Source organism: Copidosoma floridanum, unplaced genomic scaffold, assembly GCF_036245765.1.
Source record: "Copidosoma floridanum isolate Cflo_tuat_1 unplaced genomic scaffold, Cflo_Japanese_pri ptg000020l, whole genome shotgun sequence".
Taxonomy (NCBI): Eukaryota; Metazoa; Arthropoda; class Insecta; order Hymenoptera; family Encyrtidae; genus Copidosoma; species Copidosoma floridanum.
Genome location: NW_028321897.1, coordinates 6271591 through 6297056, shown reverse-complemented (window position 1 = coordinate 6297056; position 25466 = coordinate 6271591). Strand labels below are relative to the sequence as shown.

At 41.9% G+C, this 25466-nt stretch overlaps 1 protein-coding gene and 1 non-coding gene across 3 annotated transcripts in view; both read right to left on the bottom strand.

The window, feature by feature from the left end:
- LOC111642824 (uncharacterized) overlaps positions 1–25466 on the bottom strand; it is a 346613-nt gene that overhangs the window by 3364 nt on the left and 317783 nt on the right. Inside the window, exons 5-7 of one of the 2 annotated variants that reach the window (XM_089593970.1) lie at positions 3636–3738; positions 3384–3530; positions 1111–1346 (exon numbers count right to left, since the gene is read on the bottom strand). In XM_089593970.1, coding sequence (XP_089450096.1) covers positions 1111–1346; positions 3384–3530; positions 3636–3738 — 486 coding nt within the window. Of the gene's footprint in view, positions 1–1110; positions 1347–3383; positions 3739–25466 lie in introns of both variants that reach the window. The other variant, XM_089593969.1, reaches the window with a different exon arrangement.
- On the bottom strand, positions 17789–18003 carry LOC111642835 (small nucleolar RNA U3). The gene has a single exon (XR_002759597.2). It is a non-coding gene; the product is annotated as a small nucleolar RNA U3 (small nucleolar RNA).

The window sequence follows — 25466 nt, the reverse complement described above, 5'->3', positions numbered from 1 at the left end:
CTAATCCTGATCTTATCTTTAGAAATAATATTTTTGATAATCCACCCAAAGAACTAAATAGAATTGAAATTCGTTTCCACGCAAACATACCCAATGATTTGGAGGTAAATTATTCCAGTGAACACTTATCGAAAAACTTTGTACACGTAGGGACGGTATTATATTTTTACGAATACAGTGTATACCCTCGAGGTGGAGAGCGAGGCATACATTTCACACGCAAACTCGCACCTCGCGAAAAGGTGGCCCTACAATAACGGCGTGTGAAAATTTTCACCACGGACTCGGGCGACAGGTGAAATTTCTGCGCGATCAAAAACACACGTACAGTTTAATTACTCATCGGGATACCCTTCGCTGTACCCTTTCGACGTCAATCGCGTCCAGGGAGACACCCCCACGCGAGTACAACGGCGACGATTCGCAGTATCCTCCGGCTTCAAAAGACTCGGTAAAACCAAAGTCGCCATCACGCACGGGGCCCCATATTTACGCACTTATATATACATACATTACACACAGATAAGCATATACAAGTCCGAGGTATGTTTACCGATGCCCCCTTTTTACGGCTACAAATGCAGCCACCAGTATAAAGTATAACTGGACCGCTGGCGCACACATATATATATACACACACACAAGCAGTACCACAGCGGGCGGGTGTGCACCGCGCGTTTGTTATATGTTCATCGCGACAAAGCCTCGCCGGCGGATCTCCCTTTTTCCCTGTATGCATACACTCGTGACCTCGCGGATTTTATCTCAACGCCGGTGTAAATCACCGCGGAGAGGGAAGCGCGAATATTTATACATGTATAATACAGCGAGGGCCCCGGGAAAGCAGCCTCGAGGGGGAGAAAAAAAAAATCAAATGAAATATACGTGTAATGCGTTTATTTAGCGAGGGAGGCTCGCCCGCGTCCTCTTCTTCGTAAAGGTCACCCTTTCTCTGGTTCTATAAATATACGCGCTCGCGCGTCGGATTTAATTGAGCTGGTGGTAAAAAGAAAAGCTTATGATTCACGGACGTCACGGAGTCGAATGAAAAACACACGTGTCGGGGATTATGCGAGTACGGGGGTGAGATGTATGTGTATGTCTACGCACCGGTGTGGGTCCTCTTGTGGGCCTTGAGGTGCGAGCTCTTGGTGTATACCTTGTCGCAGCCTGCCACGTCGCACCTGTGTACCTTGCGCCGTTTGAGGGCGTCCCCGCAGTCGTTGTCGACGCTGTTGGCGCTCCCGAGGCTGGTCCCGTTGCCGCCTACGTTCGCCCCGGCGTTGTTGGCTCTGCTGCTCAGGCCGATGCCCTGCGTCAGCGCTGGCCGTTTGTTGTGGAACACCCTGCGTTCAGCCATTCGGAAAGGGAAAATAGTGAGCATTTTTTATTTTATACAGCTTTTTTTTTTTTTTTTTTTTTTTTTTGTTGCTTACACTTCTTCGTGGGTGGTTTTGTGCGAAAATTACGAAAATTTTAACAGTCACGTGACAGAGTTGCGAATTTTTATTCATGTATACTTTAAAGTACGCGGTCCCTAGGGTGATGCCCAACTTTATTTTAAATTTTCAGTTTTAAAAGTATTAACACAAGGTTTTTCACAAGAAAACGTCCTTTTTAACTCAACTTTATTAAGCACTGGCAATACGTAAATACATTTTTTATCAACAATTCTTATGAATTATTTATTCGAATTCAAGTACATAGTCTTGGACACAGGTAATTCTTTGTCCAAAGTGTAATACACTGCTCAGGTTTAAAAATAATTTTTTAATACTACTTACAACATCATACTTAATTAAATTTTTTTCCAGCTGAAATAATGAGCTATACGGTTTAAAAGAAAAAATAATGTAGAAGAAGAAAAATAGTCGAGCTTTTTGAAAAAATATTTAATGTATATATATATTATAATAATTGTATTGCACTTATTAAAAACAATTGTGCCGAAGAGTCTGTCTATATGCGTAAATGAATTACATTACGAGAACTATCAATAGATTGTAAATATCTACTAGGCCTCGATTAAAACGACAAAAATAAAGAAAAAAACCGTCCACCTTTATTTTAATTACTATTTAATTTTTTACTCACCTTGCGTTTAACTTGTTCGTCACAAAAATATAAAAAAAAAAAAAAAAACAAATCAAGGGACTTTAGTAACAAAAAAAAAACTTTTAAAAACTCTTTATCCCACATTTACCTAAACATGTAGTAAAAAGTATCGTTTTTACATCCACGTATACCTTTACATCTCCAAATGAGAAAAACAACCTCCCCACTCTCCTGTATAACGCATGTAATTACATATTGACACTCCTTGAAGCCAGTTCCCCAAAAATTACTTCTCGCGACCCATAACCACAGCCCGACATCACGGTAACCACCATCCTTGGCTGGCTAAAAGAAAAAAGATCCCATTCATCTCTCCGAAATCAAACCCACAGCCTCCCTTGGATTTCGATCACAAAAGCCCCTGCCGCGCTCAACGACCAATCATTACGAGCAGCTTTCTCTCTCTCTCTCTGTCTTTCATTAAAATCGTCGGGCGCGAGCTCGTCAAGAGAGAGAGAGGATGAAATTTTCGAAGGCCCCGCACACGGTAGCTGGACTTCCGCGAACCACTCCTCGCGCCCGTACACACAGCGAAAACCGGCTAATAACAAATATCATCGACGCGTTACTTTACGAGCTCGCGGGTAACGGGTCCCCTTTTTCCACTCCTCCCTCGATCCTCGACCTCGGAAACTTTTATCCCTCTTTTTGCGCCCCCCCTTTCCCAAACTCCCTTTGATACGTCCGAACTTTTTTTTTTTTTTTTTCTGGGCCCCAAATTTATTCGCCGGCATGGGTGGGCCTTCACCACGCGCGCCTTATTTTTCTCGAAATCGGCTCCATCGACGATTTGCGGAACAGATCGGTAAAATCTAATGTCCGAGATCGGCAAGAAAAAAAAAAAAAAAAACAACACCTACATCGGTCGCGTTTATGTCCCTCGACACCGCGAGGACGATTTCCGTGCTATACGTACCTCGCAAAAACCTCGGTCGTCCAAGAAATCATCGCCTCGGGAGAGCTTGATTCATCGCGCCTCGATTTTCCCCTTTTTTCCCCCCCGTCATAACGCGACAAATTTTTATTATCATCGCACATCTCGTTTTTTTTAACCTTCGGTCATTTGCCGCGCACGGCCTCGTAATAAATATACACGCATACCCATGTAACGACACGATGTATTATTCATGCCCGCGTTAGCCAAGATACGAGTCGTTGTTTTTTGCCCCTCGGACTCGATAGCGTTTCATATCGTTGGGAAATGACCGATTGGATAAACAACCGAGGTGAGGAGGGGAAAAAAAAAAAAAAAAAAAAAACACACTCACATGGTAGCCTCCTTGATCTTTTGGAGGGCGAGCAGTGCCGCGGAGGAGGAAACAAAGACCGGATCGGGTGGCTCGATCGAGCATATGGACGCGGGCTGGCGTTCCCGGCATCTGTGGCGCGCCGTCGTCCTCGTGAGCGCGTCGTTCCTCTCGGCCGGCCTGCTGTCCGCGCAGTTGACCACCACAACCGGCTGCTGTTGGCTGTTGGACTGGTGCCTGCTGTTGACCTGGGCGCTCGCCCCGGCCGCCAACGCCGGCGTCGTCGCCACGGCCGAGCTTCGACGCGCACGCTCCACCGGCTCCTGGTGGTGGTGCTGATGCCGGGCCATGTCGGCCAGTGGCAGGCTCGGCGACACTGTATCAAAAAGGACCATATTAGTTATACAGACATCTCGCGTGACGTACGTGGGCGAGCGAGCAATTGCGCAAGTTATGGGAGCCTCGACACGCGCCGCGCGCGAAAAAAACTTACAAAGAGAATTACTAGTTGAACTCGGGGTGTACGTAAGTATACAGGTAAAAAAAGGAGACGCGCATACGGACGTGTACACCTGATGGATTTACAATGCGGCTGCATGGTAACAGAGGCTCCGGGAAAGGGGTGATGATCTAGAGAGTATGTTATATATATATATAAGGGACATTTTTCTCGAGTGTATTTTTCTACATAATATACGTATACATAATGGGTGACAAAGCTTAGCGCGCGTCAAGTTATTTATTCTGGTTATAGCGCCCGTATGGCGATAGAGATCGCGGGTCGTAACTCCAAGGGATTGTTATCTATATATGTGTGTGTTTGTCTATATTATATGTACAAACTTGTGTAGAGCTGCTGTGAAAATTTGCTGGTATACCCGCGCTTCGCGGAATTCACGAGATATTTGACGACCGCGATTTATTCCCATTGGCCATCAGAGTATTGTGTTTACTCTCTCCGATGACGAAAAAATAGCCGCAACGAAAAGCACACGGAGAGAAAAATTTTCGTATAAGCGCGAAATGGCACACATCACCGCGGCAACTTGGTCAAAATGAGTAAAAGCCTCGCCATTAGATATGGTCGTGTATAACAAGGCGTCATATAATGCTCACCCCTACCGTTCGCAGCTTCTGCCGTATGTACATATACGAGGTATCCTCCTCCTCCGTGCGAATACATGTAAGTGTATACGTGTCCGCGAAATCCGATCCTATACGTGCGCCGGGCTTGTCGTAAATCCGCGGAAATCTCGTAAAGAGGAAAAATCACGCTGTGGGGGTCATTACGCGAGGCCTTGCGCGGTAATTTGGACCCCGGAGGTGAACCGCGCTCCCCTACCTTGGAGCGTTTAGCGAAAATTGCCCCTAAGCTCTGTATATACGCTCGAGCGAGTACACCGTGGGCTTTTTACGCGACCGTTGGGGGGACTTTTAAGGGTGCGAGGGTGCCAATTATCGGATCGGCTTGTATAAGAGGTTCGGGGGGGGGGGGATACGAAATTCGAGACGAGAAGTGCGATTTTCCGAGCTGAGTGTTTTTATTTTTGCTCCTCTAAGAGGGGGGTTATTTATTAGGTGCGAGGTGAAGAGAGTCGAGGTAAATTGATATTTTCACTTTGGCGCGCCGATCGCCGCTACATCGTATACATGGGTTCGGGTTATTTTATTATGAATTGATCAAGTCTTGGGAGAATGGTATTTATTTCAATCAATTGTTGACTTGAGGTGCTAATTATTTTATAACTTGGGTATAACGAAGAGATAAAAATTATAATAATTACCGTGCTTAAATGATAATCTGGCACTGGTCAGTTGTGTTAAAAAAACTTTGCTGTATGAACAATGATTTTATATTTTTTATACAATTATTTATTCATCATATTTGAGTGACAGCAAGTTACCATTCTAGCACAGCAATATAAAAATTTTCTTTTCTCTCAGTGTACGGAAAAGGGATTAGATGGATTATGTTTCATTCAATTCACGATAAAAAATATATGTTTGTATAAGTATAATTACAGGGCCTGCGTGCAAATGGGTACTCAACCCTAAGCAATTGAACAAAAAAAAAGCGCTCGATCGGAGTTTTCCAACATTTTGTCGAACCAAAGTCATAGCTCTATTAGTAAAAGCCCTGGCGGAAGAAGAAAACCACCCTGGACGCGCCACGTGCTTGTAATCGATCAAAAAAAAAAAAAAAAAAAAAAAAAAAAACACTGAAAAACACCAGCACCGCAAGCGATTTTCCAACACCTGCTCCGAGCGATGAATCTTCCTCGCTCCGGGCCGCGACGGGATAATTGATAAGGCTAAATACCGCTGTTACACTATACGGACCAGGTAAGAAGAGCGGGATGAGGCTTAATCCGTCGATTTATTGGCGGCACGTACATAGGCGCGCTTTATACTCCCTCGGCTCGGATCGAATAATTGAAGGATAATCACTAGACGAGTAGACGCGCGTTTCGTGCCCTGCACGTACGGAGATAGCACTCCACTTAATCGCGCGTCCGCGAGAGATACGAGGTAAGTATACGTATGTGGTTGAATTGTGCACTGATTACTTGTAAGCATTCGATGGATATTTGAGGAGACTATTTCCAAGGTTTCGTGGAAATTTGGAAAATCTATCCTTTGTTGCTTTTTACCCCGATGAAATCAAAGGGCAAACGGGTCGAAATAACAATCGAAAATTAACACAACCCTGACGTCATATATAGTATGGTTCGAAAAACAGAATTTAGTTAGGTTCCAAGTGCAATAAAGTAAAGAAATGTGTCGCTAAGCGACAGAGAGATGGACAGAGAAAGATAAATGTTTTTTGGTGGTCATCCCCTATATGTATCTGCAGCTATACGCGTATTTCACTCGTACTTTTGTGCGCCTCGCAAAAACAAAAAACGAAAATCCATCCCTTTTGCCGACGCGCTCATTCGTCGAGAAAAATCATCAGCCGCGGGATTAAAGCTACACGTACATACACGGAGACGGTATATACATATATATGTATATACACGCACGGGCTTGGCTCATAAATTAAAAGCTTTTCTCCGCGCGCGGCACCGCGCACTCTCTCGCGCCCTAACTCACCTGTTGCCGCGGCGCACTTCCCTCTTTTCCGATCCGCGAGAGCGCGTCCATCTATCTCTCGTCCCCGGCGCGCGTACATCGAGCCCGCATCTCCTCCCCACCCACCCACCCGCCACGGCGCATATATACTTTATTGGTTTATCGCGCAGTCATAATCTGCGGAGTGTAACTCAAGCTCTCTCTCTCTCTCTCGCTTTTCTTTTCTCCGTTGCCAGGCAGGAGGGCTGCACGGTGGAGACTCGTACCGGGTGGAAAAATTTTTCACCCGCGCAGGGCACACGTGTATGGTATATATATGTATATGTATATATGTATACACACCTACGCCGTCGACGCGGCCCACCCGTGTCGCGCGTATTTATATTGTACACGGATGCGCTGACCGAGGATGAGTTTTTATTTTATTTTATTATTTTTTTTTTTTTTTATTTCATCGTACTTTATGTTAGCTTTGAATCATATATACCTCTGTGGATCGAAAGTCCGCGCTGGCGATTGATTCGGAAAAAAAAAAAAAAAAAAAAAAAAAAAAAAAAAATGAAACGCGTAAAAATATAACAAACTCTCGCACGCGCACTACACCCGCGAAAGTAAAAACCCGTATGTATATACGTATGTATGTATTATAATGGTCAAGAAAACGACGACGAGGACGCACGGGGTTTCGCGTGAGAGCACAAAGTACCCAACGCACGTGAAACACACACTGACCGCGCATAATAACAAACGTGGCCCCGGAGCTGTGCTCGCATATACACACACGTATATGTATATATATTCGTGTATCATACACACATGGGCGTGGGCGTCCCGCGAGATCATAAAATGTCATCGCGGGGGCCGCGCTCGGGACACTCTTTCTCTTTTCCCTCGTACACTCGTACTCGACGTGTATAATATAATACGTGTACTTGGAAACTCTCGAGCCGTGGGTGGGCGAAAATTGCTCAATCCTTGGCCCCCTTTTTTTTTTTTTTTGGTAGAAACATATACTCTACTTCCGCGAGTGGGATATTAGTACCTATTCATATCCGCGCGTTCGCACGGGTTATCATCAATCATTGTAACGTTCACTTTGGAGGTAAGGCGCCGAGATTTTCGCCACCCCGTCTGAGCAATTCTCCCCGTCGCTCCAATTGTACAAATTTGCATCCTAGTCAAAAAGGGTTTAATGACACTTGGAGCCAATATCACTGGACTTGTCGGGGATAAGGTTAGCGGGACATCGTACACACACCTACACCAGAATCGCGGACAAGATAAACTTGTCGTAAACCATGGACTTGGTTACACTATACTATTACAATCATAATGACATATCGAACGCGGATAAAGTGGTTATGGCTCCAATTATATTTTCTTCGCAACTTAACATTATTATAACAAATTTTTTTTTTTTTTCCTTAACATATATTCCATGAATGTATATATATATGTCTTCGGTAACAAAAAGACACGCTCCCTCCGAACGCTGCACGGAGCAAGTAGCGGGAGGAGGATGAGGGTTTAACGGTTACCCCACGGAGTGTACATCGAAAGCCCATCGATGCGCGAGGGGGAGCCATAATGGAAACCCACTAAATTTGAAATATCCCCGCCGTAAAAGCAGCAGCGACAACAACGCACCGGCCGTGTATACGCGGCTATAAAATTAATTCATCCGAATAAAACAGTCCGGGAAACAAAGATACGTCCGTCATTTGCATTCGATGCGTCTCCTCCTCCTCCCCCTGGGTATAGTGTCCTTATCCGCGTATACGCGTCGAGGGATACGGAGGCTACGTACATACGGATTTTCCGCGTGAGAACTCGATGCTTATGTGCCTTTTGTGTCCGTCGTCCATATATAGGGGGGCTATACTCTCGCCCAGATACGATCTTTCGGTGTTCCGGCTACGATAACTCGCGAATCGAATTTCACGCCTCTCCCGCGAATTGGACCCCAACGGGGTAATCAAACGCAAGTACGCGTATACCCCTAGTGTATATAATATGTGTAACACAAGGAAAAAAAAAGAAAGAAACAAATCTTATCTATATTTATGTACAATATCCCGGTTAATTTTACTTTTATCAGCTCGTAAGGTACACTGTGATGCGTGTATACACGAGTCCTTTTTACGGCTCCCCCCCAAAAGGCCTTTTATCATCGGAGAGGGCGCTCGTATATACGGCCCAAGCGTCCCGAGGTGTACATATATTATATAGTTGTTATTGCCTAGGCGTGAGATGCGCCTCTCTTCGAGCGGCCGTATAACGATGATGGTCAAAAATTCGGCAACGCCGTACCAGTATATGTATATTATACATACAGGCCACAGTATGTTATATCGGTGGTTGGCGTATGCACCGTTACCGATTTTATCTCGATAATTTCGAGAGTCGCGCCTCGACGACGCACGTATACACATACGCGCTTTGGTAATAATAATTGCGCAGGGAGAGGCCTATTATGTGCACCATGGTTGCCGATCGCTTTGATTTGCATAAAGAGAGGTGGGTATAAGTGCACGGGAGAAGCGCAAAAAAAAAGAGGGAACTGCCGATTCGTAATTGATTTAAAGTAGCGGTGGAGTACGGTGTGTCAATTTTTGTTTTTTTTTTTTTTTGTTTTTGTACCCGAAAAGAAGCGAGTGTGCGCACACACGGGGATACCTCATTTGTGATCCCGGGCAATTTATGGGATCGACGAGAGTTTCGGGGGGCCTCGGAGCGTTTTGGAATGAACGGTATTGCACGCGCTCGGGGAATGAAAGGAAGGGGGGGGGAGGGATGATTGCACGGCAGAAAGGGTACGTATCGTGTACGATGGGCATTTAATAAATTATCATGAGCTCGAGTTTTCCCGTCGAAGCAACGCCGGTGACGGGACGCGCCTTTATAAATACCGGGAGGCAATGGGGCGTGTTTGTCTTTGCTCGTCGTAACTTTTCGACCGGCCAGTGCTGGAGGAAATGTGTATGATTTCCAGCCTTTTCGATTTTTCAAAAACCAACAATTCATCGGGGTTTATCGTAATATACGCACTTGATCGAGAAAATAAAACTGTTGGTTTCTTAAGTAGTGTGGTGTAGTGCATTGTGCAGGGTAACACTTCAATTCATTCTTTTTGATAACGATATTGTGAAAAACAATATTTACAGAGTAATAGTTAAAATTGAGATGATAATTTTGCAAAGGATGTGAAAAAAATGTAATTTGTCAAGAAACCCTTTGAAATGAAAATTCAATGAATTTGAATAAACTCGTACCCATTTTTAATGACACTGATAATTAGTCAGGAACGACAAAAGCCCCCCAATGTATATGTATCCACGTCCAGAGAGCTCCGTGCCACACTCGACACCACCACCGTTTCCCTCGCAAGCCGTACTTATCGCACCGCAAATGACTCGTACCACTAAGGCACACGATACAACATCATACGCGCCCAAAGTCTTTCGTCATACTTTGTTCTCCTCTCGTGGCAATATCATATATAATAACGAGGTAAACGTCGCCGGGACTTTCTCGCCTCTCTTAATAACAATTAAAAGGAGCCACGCGGGTTTTCGTACGATACGTATATCGGCACCCGCCATCGTCAAAAATTTACATGCAAAACAGACAGACAGACGGACAGAGAGAGAGACTCCGCACGTCACATGATATTACAATACATATAAATGTATTGTAAGTGCAAGCCTCGTACATGTTAACGACGACGCGTTGACACACACACACATCGCCCACGCGTACACACAACGTAGGGTATCCTGTATCAGTTCTCCCGCGTCTCGCGATGTTTATACATACGCGCGATCTCTCCCTCGTGCAGAGGGGGGGACGCGCGAGATCCGATCTATCCGGCTACCGTGAGCTCGGTGCCACTTTGCCGCGGGAAATTTATACGGTAATTAGGGGACGCCTGAAATTTCCGTCTGCGTACATATATATAGGTACTGCTTTACACGTGGGTACATAAATATATATAAAGTTGGCTGAAGCGATGCGTGTTTGGGTTCGATCGTATATAGGGAAAATACGCTGAGATTTCGCGATTGACGCTCGCGAGGCTTCGTATATACGGTTTTTGCCCGCTTGTAATATCGATACCCGGTTTCCAGGATCGCTCCGTAATGGCTTCGATTGGGAGAAGCCAAATCGGAAGTCGCGACGTGTCTCGCGCGTTTTTATCGTTACAACTTTCTACCGATCGTTTGGGGGTTGAAAGTTACCGATTTTTTTTTTTTTTTTTTTTTTTTTTATTGCAGGCACCCTCGGATCTTACGTAACATATGTTACACTTGTGCACAGCCAAAGACGAGGAAATATATATACTCTTTTGTGCTGCAACGGAATTGTAAAAGAAAAGGGGGTGGCAGAGGAGATACCGATACATCCCGCGGAGCATTCGCATCCCGATTTATTGCCGTTTTACGATCCTGTGCGTGTTTTCGCGAGGAGTAGTCGAGGCTCTCTTTCAAGGTGGCCGACCCCCACCCCCATCCACGGCCGGTGCTCTCCCCGTCATTATATTATACGAACGTGTCTTTCTCTATGGAAAAGATTTATACGAGGATATGCCGCATACGAATGGGAGAACAATGATTTTAGCGGTATCGAGATGTGTTGCGTGGCTGGTAACCGAGGCGAGTCCGGGGTCATTGTGGTATAACGTTGATTGTTCTCGCGCGGAGTGCTCGCGCGATAGTTTGTTCGTGGTTTTTTTGGGAGAGGCGATAGCGGATATCGAGCCGAGATGGGAGGAGGGAGGGCTGATGGTTGCGGTTTGTTATTGGGAGTGTTGCCGTATATATAGGTGTATTAAGTGATTTCGATTGTCCGCGCGGACACAATGGCCTGATCTTCTTTGCTCTTTTTTTTTTTTTTTTTTTGTCTCTTTTTTATCTTTGCTTTGTTTGTTCTCGTTTGTCAATTACGGTAATCGTTCGGGTTCGACAAAATGGGTGATTCGCCGCTGGTCTGTTAATCAATCTGTAAAGTAAACTCATGATGCGTCTATGAGTCCCGATGCTGGATACATTTTTTTTTTTTTTTTTTTTTTTCGAGAAGAAAATGCTGTGTTTTCGTAGGTCGACGACATTTATTTGATTTAGCATAGACTTGCGGTTGATCAATACTTTTTGATTATGTATTGATTTAATTATTTCTCGAAAACCCTCGCTAATACTGTTACAATGCATTTTGTCAACTTTTGGATGACTTAAAAGCCCATAATTAAATTAACACTGTACCCTTTTTTACACCTATAGAGTATTGTTATTGAGTGGTGGACTTGTTACAATTACGTCAAATATATATATACGCGCCTTTATTGGCAGATATGAAATTTCAAAAGCTACGGTATGTATAAAAAAAAAAAAAAAATAAAATAAAATAACAATATTAATAATGGTAATAATTTGAAGGAATCAAGTCCTAAAACGCATAATTTTGCTACGTGACTTTATTTCCATGCAGTTCCAAGTATAGATTGATATTCGGTATATCTTTGTTTGCACAATATCCCATTGGCCATCTCCGAACCTTATTAGAGAATCGACGCTCTCTACCGTGACTGCAGCAGCGGACGAAAAGCCGATCCCGGTCGATCGTAAGATTTCCAAGGTTTTTCAGGCGCACAAATCATCTTTAGAGATGTCCCTATCCATGCATAGTGTACTTATAATATTATACAGGTACTGATTCCAATGGCGCACAGTGACAAGAGCTTCCCAAACGCGTAGCCAAATGCGTGTAGCGCACGACAGCCGCGGCATCGAAAAGCTCTTTCGATAAGAGGGAGACGCGTATAACATATTATACGTATACCTACAATGTACTCATTCCAATTCAATGTATACATATATGAGTGTACGCGGGGACGCACGCACGCGTTTCCGCATATTATCGAGGTAACAACCACCCCCTCCCCCTCCCCGTATTGTATAGCGCCGATAATCCACCGTGTGCGTGTGCATGCACTCCCGGAGGCGACTAATCAGATGCAGAGAGAGAAGAAAGGCAAAGAGTTGTTGTTTGGGAAACGCATTTTTTGACTTGGCATATAACTCAGCTGAACTAATAAAATCGTCGTGATTCCTTCGAGAATCGGCGAGTATATGATATAGATTTTGTTCCGCGTACGCGTGCCCTGCACATTAGCGATGCGCGTATACCGCCTAATAATTGTTACCAAGCTCCCATAAGGAGAGTATATTATGTTGCGCAACAAGCGAGCAAATCCCGGGCTCTTGTATACGCGGACTAATAAACCATACACCTATATATATATATATATATATATATATATATATATATATATATATATATACACGTGTGTATGTTACGTTCGTACATGCGAATCGTAAATTTACAGGCTGAATCGTAAACGCGCGTGGTTTCGATGAATTTTAAAAGTGTGCACTTAATCCGGGTGATGGTTTGCGAAATAACCTTTTTTTTTTCTTCTGCAAACGGCAACAACGGCGACAACCGTAAACCCGCGCGGAAAAACTTTAATTGCCAATTAAATTTTGCTCTATAACAAATTAATAGCCCCCACGCCGCGTGTATGCGTGCAAGAGGGATCGAAATGAATTATATCGTCGTTGAAATGTTGGGGATTTTTGTCATTTTTATTTGGGAATTTGCTCCTATTTCTCCTTTCTTTCTTTCTTTCTTTCTTTTCAAAAGGAAAAACAAGCAAGTAACCGAGTAAGTATCGCATTTTAGTATCATATATATATATATATATAGCGAACACGTGTATAGAATCAGCAGGTATAGGGTGGGAAAAAGCCGCACGTGCTCGCGCTGCGTGAGATTTGTTCGACCATCCGTGATGTGTACCTATATACATACATGTATATTATAACGTATAGCTAACGAGGTGTGCAACGTGTACTAATTAATTGCGTGGTGCACACGCACACATAATAGATTTTCTCTTTCGTCTTTTTGTCACGCTTTGCATATATATATATATATGGTACCTGTACATTCCTTGACTTTGACACTCTTTACTGTGCATACGCAAACTTTTTACCATAACTTTCGGAAAAATTCGAGAGGTCACGCGCGCGCTCACCTTAGTTTAACATGTGTAACGGTGTATGCATTAACCAAACGAATGTCCTTTGGCTGTAATTTATGGAATGGCTAATATTGGTACGCTCAACGGATTAATTAGACCCTAGAGTGGACGGTTTTCACATACACAAGCGGTATTTTAATTACGTGTAGCTTTTTGCGCGGAATATAATGAAAACAAACAAAAAAAAAAAAAAAAACCACCACAAAAGATGAAAATTGATAAATCGGCAGTTATGTTTTTCCAACAAAATATACATACATATACATAGGTAGAGGTTGTGCATCAAAATTCGTCCCACATTCCATCAGCGACAGTATACAAAGCGCCATTATAATAATTGCAAAGTGCAAAAACAATGAGCACCCCAGCGTCCGACCGCTCAATTACACGCGCTCTCGCGCGCACGTACATACAGACACGCGTACGCTTTGCCCCTTTTCTCCTGGGTATGCAAAAATATTCAATTAAAACTGTTTGATTAACGATCCGGCCCCTACGGCTTGAAGGAAGAAAAGGTCCCTCGACTGCGCCTATCGGCCGTGCATCTATTCGTCGGGGGGGGGGGGGGGTAGAGCGGCTTTTCCGAGAGAAAAGGAGGTATGCGCGCGGGTCGCGGCCGACCTTGAACCTCCCGGGAGGAAAAAGAGCGGCGCCGCGACACCTCCTCGCCTCGCGCATATATGCATTATCGGGGCTTGCGCGCGGGAGTGTAATGTTTATACCATATAGGTATACGCGCGTGTGCTAGGACGAGGGGCGGGATGCTTTGGAAGAGTTTATTCGCTTCGAGTACAGCCCCGATCTTATATACGCGTTGTGTGTACATACGGAGGAGGAGGGACGAGAGGTTTTTTTTTCAGGCTCACTCTGTTGTAACGGAGTGGTTTATGAATTTAATCTTCGCGGTATACGCTATTGGGACGTGGGTGTATATACATTATGTACACCCTGTGATGAAAAAATAGCTGTGCGCACGTAAATTGGGTCGGGTGGAAAATTGTGGCGGAAAAAAAGGTTGCACGGTATAGTCGCCAACTCAAAATTGCCGTGAAGAAAAAAAAAGCAGCAGTACTCATAATTTTTTCACAAAAGGAGCACAGATTTGTGGGAAACAAATTTCTTTGCTCCCTTTGAATTTTCTACATAAAACACAGTGCTTGCAAATAAACAAAAAATGTCTCGGTGGTTATCTGCTTGTTGAACCCAAATCTTATAGCTATAGGTTATTATCACTCAAACGATACACTTGGGGGGTGGGTTCGCGTTAACCTCCTAGTCCACATCATAATAATACGTGACTCACGTCCATTCGAAGATTTTCTGAAGTAAAGATTCAAGATCCCCCACTGTGCACGGGAATAAACACCAGGGACCCCGTTACCCTGTCTCTCTCCTCGCCACCGCGTGTTATCATCGCGCATAAACCCGCGGAAAGTAGAAATACCGGTAAAGCCATAATATACTCGCGCCGAGGAAGAAGTAGGTATATATGTATATACACCTGTAATGTTTTGACCGGCATGAGTTTACCCCCTCGGAGTCTCGGCTGCAGTCAAGTGTACACCCATACCACTACAGCCGCAGAATTTCCCAGCGGATTATGCAACTCTCCCGCGGCAGTGCTCTCTGTGTATATATATATATATTATACTCTCCCTTCCGAGCTTCAGTCACACGTTGCACGTGAGCGTAAGATGCAATATCGAAGAGTAGGCATGTAGGTATATAATATACAGGCATCCGAGGCGAAGGAAAAGATAGCCAAAGGTGGATTATATTATGGAGAAAAGAGAGGAAGGACTACTCGGAGCGGGAGGAAAGAGCGTGGTGACGTCGTCGTGTTTTTTGAGTGCGTGTGCATCGCATTATAAGGAATATATATTATATACTATACGGCTTTTCGTATACAACATATATATATGCATAGGTACTGTGTATCTCAATGCAGGTACGTATATACAGTAAATCCGCACGTCGTGGCCAAATGCAGGTACATACATACATATGAGGCCTTATATCAATGCCTATTATATACGAGCTGTTCTGCGGGTGCTCGTATATATTTATTATGACGGACGATGGGTACTGTCCGTATATGTGTAAATATTAAGCTGTTTTGTGAAACTTGTTCGTTTGCAGGGTCGTAATTTTCATTCCCACGTGCGTGGACATTTTTTACGAAAACAGGGGACAAATGTTCGAGGAACTATCGGGGTGTACTGTTGCCCAGTTTTTTTTATGAAGTGGACAAAGTAGGTATCTGGTGGTGCCTCACAGGACTTGTGCTTGCCCCGGTTGGATGCACACCAGGTGCGAACTATATTTTTCATTCAAAGGTAAAAGAAACGTCTCAAAAAAACGTATCATCTCAAAAACGTACTTTTTTTTATTTTTTTGAAATATAATTCTTGTCTGAAAGTGGAATGCCTCATCTATGCCTTGTCGTGCTAAAATTGTTTTTTTTTTTTTTCCATTACCACTTACAACACAGTGCTAAATTTAAGAAATTTTTTTTCAAAAAAACAATGAAGTAAAATGTGAAAAAATAAAAAATAATCACGGTATTGAAAAGATATTTCAATCATATACTTTACAATAAACTTGCTCTGGTTGTATACGTATACAATATACCCTTGGTAATCCCATAGTTCCTACTAAAGGCGGTCCGAAGATTAAAATAAAAGTCCATGAAAGGAAAGCTACTACTTATTTTTCACCAAAAATAATGCACTTCATTCAAGAAAATAAAATTGTGCTCAACATCAAAATAATTTTTGGCTTGAAAAAAAAAAAGGAAAAAAAAAACACGAGGTATTGTAGGAACAAAAATGAAAAATTTCAAGTTCAACATTAGAAAAAAAAAATTTTTTTTAATAATTACACACATTGACGACCCGTTACATCGGGCTACGTGTATACCTATATATTAACGATGGAAATGAAAAAAAGAAAAAAAAAGATGAATAAATTAAATCAAACAAAATCAGACGCAAACCCGATGAAATAGTTCCTCACTCGGAGATAACGCCCCATGCGCGAGCCATCGGCACCTCGGAATCTTTAAACCTATCATACCAACGAGAGGTACCTGTATATACAATACATTGTACCTATAGAGTACGGTATACGAGCAAAAAGTTAAATACACCGATTATCGGCATATATAGTGCCGTGGCACATCTCGCGCACATTGTATTTGGAATCAAGTGCATTGCGAGGGGGCGGATACGCGTATACAATACAATCTCCCGTGAATTGAGCGAGTTATTTATGTGCCACGAGAGCACTATACCTACAGCTATTGCGATTTCTCTTTTAATCTTAATTCTTTTCTTATATGTACGTGATGGCGAGAAGGAAAGGAGGCTTGGTTTTTGAAACGAATAAAAATTTTTAAATAAAGTTCGGGAGGGCTGAGACGTTTATTTTTGACGGATGTGTTTGGGCACGCGGAATATCGTGTACTTACGTTTGTTTATTAATGAGCTCGAGTTTGTTGTTTGAGGTCGAAAGATTTCACTGCATACGCGGCTGTGTTGAATGCTTATTATGCGACTTGACAGATGTGTTGGAGATATATAAGTGCGTATTCGAGTTGTGTCATTTGATTTCTATTTTAAATGTTTTTTGTTTATTGTGCACAGTTTTAATAATTAAAAACACGACACTTGGTATTGCAGTCAAATTAGTTAATTAAAAATATGTAAAAATTATTTTTATTGTTCTACATAATCGATCATTAGTCTCAATTGTTCACAACGTAATTTGAAAAAATTATAAATGTAAATAATATTGGACATAATAATATTGTTAACATGAGAGTTATCTAAACTCATTGATTGAGGAAGAGAATGATGTCTGGTTTTGTAGACTATAATATAATTCAATAATAATAATTACGTAATAATTACGATTTGTACACTGAGCAACCCAATTCTTTGAATCAAAGAAAATTTCTTTACCCTCATTTCGTTAAATATTTTCTTGTGAGTAAAAAAATATAAGTTACGTAATTGAAAATAATATTTTATTAAATTAAAATTTTCTCTTTTTAATTACGAATTCCTCATTTAGATGTAACGAAATGTTTTTTTGGATCGACTAGAATTTGTTTCAATAAAATAAATATATGTAACGGAATGAATGTAAAGAAATTATTACTGATTCAAAAAATTGGGATCTATCAGTGGATTAGATCTATCGCTAATGTTCGCAATACTGTTACGATTATTTTATTTTTTATTAATGATTGGCAGCCACTCAGCTTGCCCTTCCTTCCAGGCCTTCTCTACGGGGTAGAAAAGGTGAACGATCATCGATGACTGGATTTCCGAGCAAGTCGGGATTCCGAGTCGTCCTCACGCTCAGGAAGGAGGGCTACACCTCCTCATCGTGGTTGCATCGACTCCTACTTTGGGTAGAGAGTCTGTGAAGATATACTACAGAAATGATCCTGTGAAGTATGATCTTAGTAATTTCGAGCCATACGCTACCTTTTATAAGCGTAGAAAGTTAAATCACTATCGGGTAAGCCGTTTCTGGCAACTTAACCATCTACTGGACGAGTCGAGGTACTACGCTCAAGAGTGAGAGAGATAAAGCGTGCGTGACTCATCTTGGTCTGGTTCTCGAAGCAAATAAAGTGACACGGCTTTTCCAAAGTATTGATCCCCGGATTGCGAATTTTAAGGGTTAAAAGTTGAGAACCTGGGATTAAAATTATTAACTTTTATTAACAAATAAAAAAAATTAATTAAAATTAAAAAAAAAAAACAATATGCTGTTCGATAAATTTTAAACAAAAAATTATTTCTATGCCATTTTTCTTTTTTATTCAATAAAAAATTCCCAAACTTATTTAAAACTGCAATTTTTGCTATTCTTAATTTGCATTTTCTTCAAAAGGTAAGACTGGCTACACAAAAATGAGGCATTCAAAATATTTTAGCGTATTAAAAAAAAAGCCTGAGTGAGTTAAAAAATTTATAATTGAATAATTTTCTTATTTATAAATAAAAATTGTTAGTACACCTTTTTTTTACACTTCATCGATCGCGAGAACCATCTGGGCCAATACTATTGAACGCGCTCGAGTACCTATTTTGATCGCGTTTATTTTTATCATACGCACAGACGGTTTGCTTATAAATTTTTAAATTCATCTCGCAACTTTGAATTAAAACGCCTGTTTGCGCTAATTTTTGAGTGATTTTAATTTAATGAAACTTGATTTTAGCAACTACCAATTTTTTTTTTGTACTGAATAAAAATAACGTAATCATGGTATTATTTCAAAAGATGTATATGTATTGCACAAAAAGTTTTTCTCAAAGTGCCATCGATTTATGTAATAAGTAAGACAGTGCGAAAAAAAAAAAAAAAAAGTAAAAGCATGAGAGCCGTTTGTATCGCAACTTGGCTCCGCAGATATATTTCGTATGTGCTGCTGCTCTTGTTGTTTGTGTGGTGTATAGTTACGTGCAGACTTATTTGATGTTATCGATTTATAAATCTGCTACTTCTTGATGTAAAGAAATGGCACGTCGTCTGGATATATAAAAGCCGACCCCACGATGGTGCTCCCAAGGCTCCGTTTGAAGCCGTTCACTTGGCAAACGCCTTTTCCCCCCCCCCCCCCCCATTCAATAGTTAATACAAAACCGCCTGTGCTGTATCCCCCACCCCCCTCTTTTTCACTAAACTGTTTTCGCATAAATCTCAAGTTGGTTGGTACGTTTTCATCCACATGTGTTTGCATTCACCCGCTGAATACACGTTACAGTTTTTTATATTTTGTTTAGCAACACGTTTGCTACTTTTCGAAGCCTCTGTTCTTGACTTCGAAGCACATTTATAGTTTATCGATAATTCAATGTGGTTATTAATATTAGGAATCCATAAATAAATCATCAACGATATTTCGACTTGAGGGAAATTTCGGCTCCGTATGAAAATTGTATTTTCTTTAAGCCGAAAATAGCACGACTCGTTCCATAAAAGTAATCAATCAGCTATTATGGATACATTCGAGAGAAACTATATTTAATATAAAAAATTTTCATCGTATAATTGTCTTTTGAATGCTGTGATTCATCAACGTGAAATAATTTTCATTCTAAAGAAGTTTTTCTAAAATTTATATTTGACTGACACCTACAATAAAACTATTGCACAACCTCATTGCATGGTAACCTCGTTGACGTATAGTTTTACAACATGATTTTATTAACGTCGCCATCATTGTAATTTATTTTTAAAAAACTAACCCACATCAAATCAATTATTTTTCTTTTAGAGATGATGGGAACTGGGTCGGATACAAAAGTTTGTAACTTGAAAAAAATTCAGATTAATTTGAATAATTTTGAAAAAAAAAAAAAAAAAAAAAATCGTCACGGCTATAACATTCCATCATTTGCTGGCCACATTTATCTTTATAAAATACAAAAGCATAAAAAAACAAAGTTGTTAAAGCTCGTAAATCATACCCCATAAGCTATGCAACATGTGACAGCACAAGCAGGTATGTATCCTTTACGACATTCAGGTGACAACGATTTCTTCAAATTGAGCAACAAAACGCCTGATGACACTTATACACGTATGCAGGGTAGGCTTGAAATTCCGTTGCAACGTAGATGCATGCTGGCAAATATTAAACACCACCTACTATACCCAAGTGTACGTGTGTGACTGTGTTGTGTAGGTGTATACACCACACTTTGCGCGATGCAAGCGATCCGTTTTCGTCGCGGCGTGCCGATTGCGCGACCTGTTGCTTATCCATCTTTATTGGTGTTTTATATATAGTGTGAGCTAACGTCAGCTAGTGCTTTATACTTCTGCTGTAGAACTCCGGGCACGATTTGTTGCCTTTTTCGAAATGCCGGGCGCGTTGTGTGTGTGTTTGACTGTACTGGATTAAAAGTGGAAAAAATCTTGAGAAATTTGGTTGACGTTTGCTCTCTTGGGTGAGGTTTTTTTTCTTCTATTCTATGTTTACTATTTATATTAATGATGTTGAAGATATCACTCCTTGTACCGGTAGTACATATTTTTTACACTGCTTCTTTTTCATATATACAATTACCGATCGCAGTTGTGAAAAATAGCACTCGCACGCTTACCGATCAAACGCGCGCGCAAAAATGCGCTTAGAAAAAAAAAATGGCACTCGCAATAGACGAAAATGTAAGTAGACCAAAAAAAAAAGGCGAGAGAAAGGAGCATACAATATACGTATAGGTACCTCGGGGAGCAGCACTGTGTAAATATATATATATCCAAACACAGATTTGTGCAGGATAGTAGGTATGTATATACGTGTCTCGCCTTGACTTGATTGACGAAAGGGAGCGATCGTGATCGCTCGCGGTCTCGCGCGTATGGGCCATTTGCATCTGAAATATATGTGCGCCCGGTATAAAACACACAGCCGGTGCTTTAATATACCAACGCAGAGTTTCGCAAGGTGTTTTGGTTTGGTGCCACGCGAAAGTGTTGCGGTACAGCTGTTACGGGTAAGTACCCGTGTACGTGTGTGCCTGTGTATCCCTCTACCTGTTTCTCGCTCACTCGAGTAGAGAAAATTCATCGGAAAAACGGAGCAGCCTCCCCCCCGAAAAAACACACGGCGCAGATTCATCTGACATGTGGAACGGCGAACTTGATGTGAACAAATGATTTGAAAACCATTTCCTTGGTTTTCAAGGTATACGTTATCGATTAGTTCACCGTAACGATCTGTAAATCACTTGGGCAAGTAAATTTACCAAAAGGCTCCTGATAAAAATAAAAAAAAACTTTTTCTTTTTGTTATGATAAAAATTGTCAAAAAAGGTTTATCCCATTTCCTGGTTGACCTGTATCGAGAGAGCTCCAGTGAGCAAGTATATAAGTATACCATTTGTGCGGAGTACTCTCTTCGTACACTATTTCCCACTTATACATATAACATATACATTTTCCCAAAGTAAAGTAAGCGTATGGAGCGGAACGAGGGGGAGGCTGTCAGTGCACTTGCATTTCTCCATACCCTATACCATGAGCACACGTAGATACAAAGAAACGAAGAAAATAGAGAAGGTAAGTGTGTATACATATATAAGAGGGGGGTCAAGGGTCGGTATGTGACGGCCATGCACGGGCACCAAGGTAAAATTTATACATCTATAGAGAATAAAAGGTACACATATAGCTACGTACACCCTCGGAAGGAGAAGAGCTTGTCGTCGTATCGCTTGATGCACCCGCCCCTGTGGTGTGTTGTACCCATATATATATATATATACGTTACATATAGCCCCGGCGGCGCGACATGGAAATAGTTGAGTTTGAGTCGCCGATAAATCGCCCCCCGAAGTTATATAAAACGCGCCGCCGCCGCTACAGCCATCAGAGAGAGGATTCCACCTTCTTCCACCTCCTTCCTTCTTCTTCTTCTTCTTCTCTGCGGGTAAGCGAATATTTGTAGGCAAACACACTCGCACACTGCACCTCCCTTTACCCACCTATACCTTGTAAATAGATATTTATGTGTTGCATAATGGGAAGCTTTATCGTATACGCGTATGAATGTAAGAGAAGGGAGGGCGGCTCATGGGGATCATATTCGAGGGGAACGTCCAAGATTTTCTATTATGTGTTTCGATGTGAGACCGGGCTGATTCGATGATAACGATAAATTCAGCCAGAGATGCATGCTCCACCCGATTATTATCGGCTGGAATCTGTAGGGATTTGGATCGATATTGGTGACGGATATTTTTTTTTGTTTTTTGTGTTATTTACTGAACAGGTGCATGGAAAAAATAAAAATTGGGTCCTGATACCATGTACATCCTTACGTATGTAAGTGGAACGCTTGCTCATTCCGTTGAGGAAAAATTCAAGTGCGTTTCGATGAAATCACCAAGTTTGATGTGTCGTGTAAAACAGCCGGTCGAGTTGAAAAAATTTTCATCGCCAATCGTAAAGCGAACGTTAATTTGTATACTTTCCCGTCATCAGATGTAGATGCAGCTGCAAAATCAACATCTCCATTCAACGCGGGCTAATTTAATCTTTACGCGCGCAAGGTCTGTAAAATAAATTTCAAAAAGGACTTTCGCGCGAGTTATTTATTCACCAACGTGATATTCCGAATAAAACTTTACGATGAGGCATCAACAGTAATTCCTGGGCATATTATTCATAGCAAAAGAACTACATGACGAGCGAAAGATAACCATATACACGCATATAATATACCCTACACTGTATACATACCGAGGTATGTTAAAATAGCTCGGGTTTTAAGATGCCCTGTTAATAAATTCTTTTTTTCCAAAATTGTTAAATTTGTGACACGATGTTTTACATTCGATACAGCATTTGCGCAACAATATTGTTTCCGTTAAAAGCTTTTCGATTTGACAAAACAGATCAAATATAGTTTGACCATCTACACCAATTGAACAATTGAATCATCGTGTGGCACGAACAAATTTACCCGAGCTAGTTGGTCTGACTAGCTCCGAACAGAAAAAAAAAAAAAAAAAAAAAACCCGCAGACGCATAATAAAAGCTACAGCGCGTAAAACTATTATACGCTCTTGCCCTTTTATCCCAACCAACTCCCTTGTACCGAGATAACACGGCCACTTGGTGCCGCGCACAAACGTGTCCGCGATACCGGAATCCGCGGCATCTCTCTCCCGGTCGCGATAATAAAACAGATAGCATCTCGAGCATCCGGGGGGGGGGGGGAGAAAAATAGTATCCCTATGCGCTCGCCGCCCCGGCGCGGGTGTATCATTGTTCGCTGTTCTATCGAGGCGCGGCGTGAATTTAGCAGAGGACGACGCTTATTCGTGCCGGGCTTGGGAAAACACGCGAAGTATGGGTGGTTTATCAAAGGGTGGATTTATTTAACTGTTTTTGGAGGGAAATAATTAGAATCGAATGATAAAATTGCGCGCGCGGATACGATTCGGGGTGTAGACGACATTGATGATGAACCTAAACACGTGTCCACGGTCACCTCTCGGGTGAGACGTGCAGTGCCTATATATATATACATGTATACAGCTGAATATTCAGCGTATGGGTAATTTATCGCCGAGGGACCGGTTTTTGCCAAGTGCACCGTGTAACGCGTACTCACACAAGCGGGAAAATAATGGCCGTCCTCACCCTTTCGGTTTCGAAAAGGAACAACGCGCGGCGCGTCCTTTCTCCCGGGATTTTTGAAAATTCGGTGCATATATAGCCTCCGAGCGCCCGGGTGTAATTGCCCGTGTAATTTTAACGAAGCGCCAGCCTTTAATTTCCTTTTTTTTCCCCCTTACCTCTTTCGACTTTTGCATCGAGAGCGAGTGTAATTACTCGTCGTAAACATCGGTAGGGGAGTGTAAGTGGGGGGAGGGATGAACTCTGAATTTTCGAAAATTGATTGTAATTGTATCTATAAGCGAAGCGCGCTGTTCCGCGTTTGTGATTTCGAGTCGGTTTAATGGGGATTATTATGCAATTGAAACGAGGCCGGAGAGCTTTATTGAAATTATCTCGTTCACATGATGTACTTCGCGATGGCCATTTGCATGACACACAACTGGTCAGAAAATCGTAATCAATACGAAATCACCAAATGTCATGTATTGTAAATGGAAACCTAATCAAATAGTACCTGGTATCAATATTGAAGCAATGAAAATCTGGGCAAATCCATCGGGAACGAGAGCAAATGGTTTTTAACTTTATTCATGTAAAAACAAAAAGTAAATTTGGTTATTGGATTGCGAACAGTATTTTACAACCAAACGAGTTGTATTTGTAATCTCAAATCAAACAAATAACAATGAAATCATTGAAAAAAAAAGGGTCGCGAATTTTAGAAAATATCACGGATTGGGGAGTGTGGGGCGTCGCCGACCGTCCATATAGTCGCGCTAACGAGATGATTTCAATAATCCTCGCGCAACAGAGAGATAAATGCATCACCACCAGCACCATGGCATCGGAAGCTCGGTTCTAGGGGGAAGCCGCCCCGATGATAATCGGCCCGCGGGCGACATCGTAACCGCGGTCTCTTCTCCCTGCCGCCACCGCACGTGTATATATTTATCCATACGTATATACACACGAGGGCTCGTTAGCACGGCTGGCGCATATCGCGCGTGACCAACGAGGTGTCCTCTCCCCTACTCCCACGATAGCGCATCTTCTCTTGTTCGGCCACTTGTTTCCCGGCCGATTACATCGCTATGTAAATTTATTGTTCCGACATGCCGATGCTACTGCGCGGCTGTATATACCCCCTTTTCGCACTCAACTATCTTTCTTCTCTACCTTTTTTTTTTTCTTTTTTTTTTTTTTTTTTTTTTTCGGGCCTCTTTTCTATTACGAAAGGTATTTCTTGGAGTACACGTGTGGAGGGTGTGCGCGCGCTTTTGGAATTTCTCGTTGCGCACGTCGCGTCTCCGCAATTACGGTGGTTATTCGTATACGTGAAATGATTGTAGGCAGAATACTGATAAAACTTTGGAAAATTGTTTATCGAGTATGACCGATGTATTCTCCTTGGAAATTTCATCAAAACAATAAAAAATAAGCTGAGTGACTCTCACAAAGGGCTGTATTTTTTAAATATTTCTTTACTACGAAGAATGTAATAACATAAAAAACGCTCGCGCGACTGCATTTAAATCTCAAAATATATGGATCGGATTCAATGAAAAGATAATTGCTTATTTCAATGCGTGGGGCTCTAGCAATTTACAAAATGCTTCGATGATCTGAAATTTGACCAAAGTACGTTAATTTGTGTAATAAACAATATTTAAGAAAAATTTTTGCGCGTTGCTCCAACTTTATCGTCGCACCTTTGACTCCAAAGTCCAAGACTCGCGGGCTAAACCGATCGTTTGATATTCATTTCAAACTCCCCAATAACT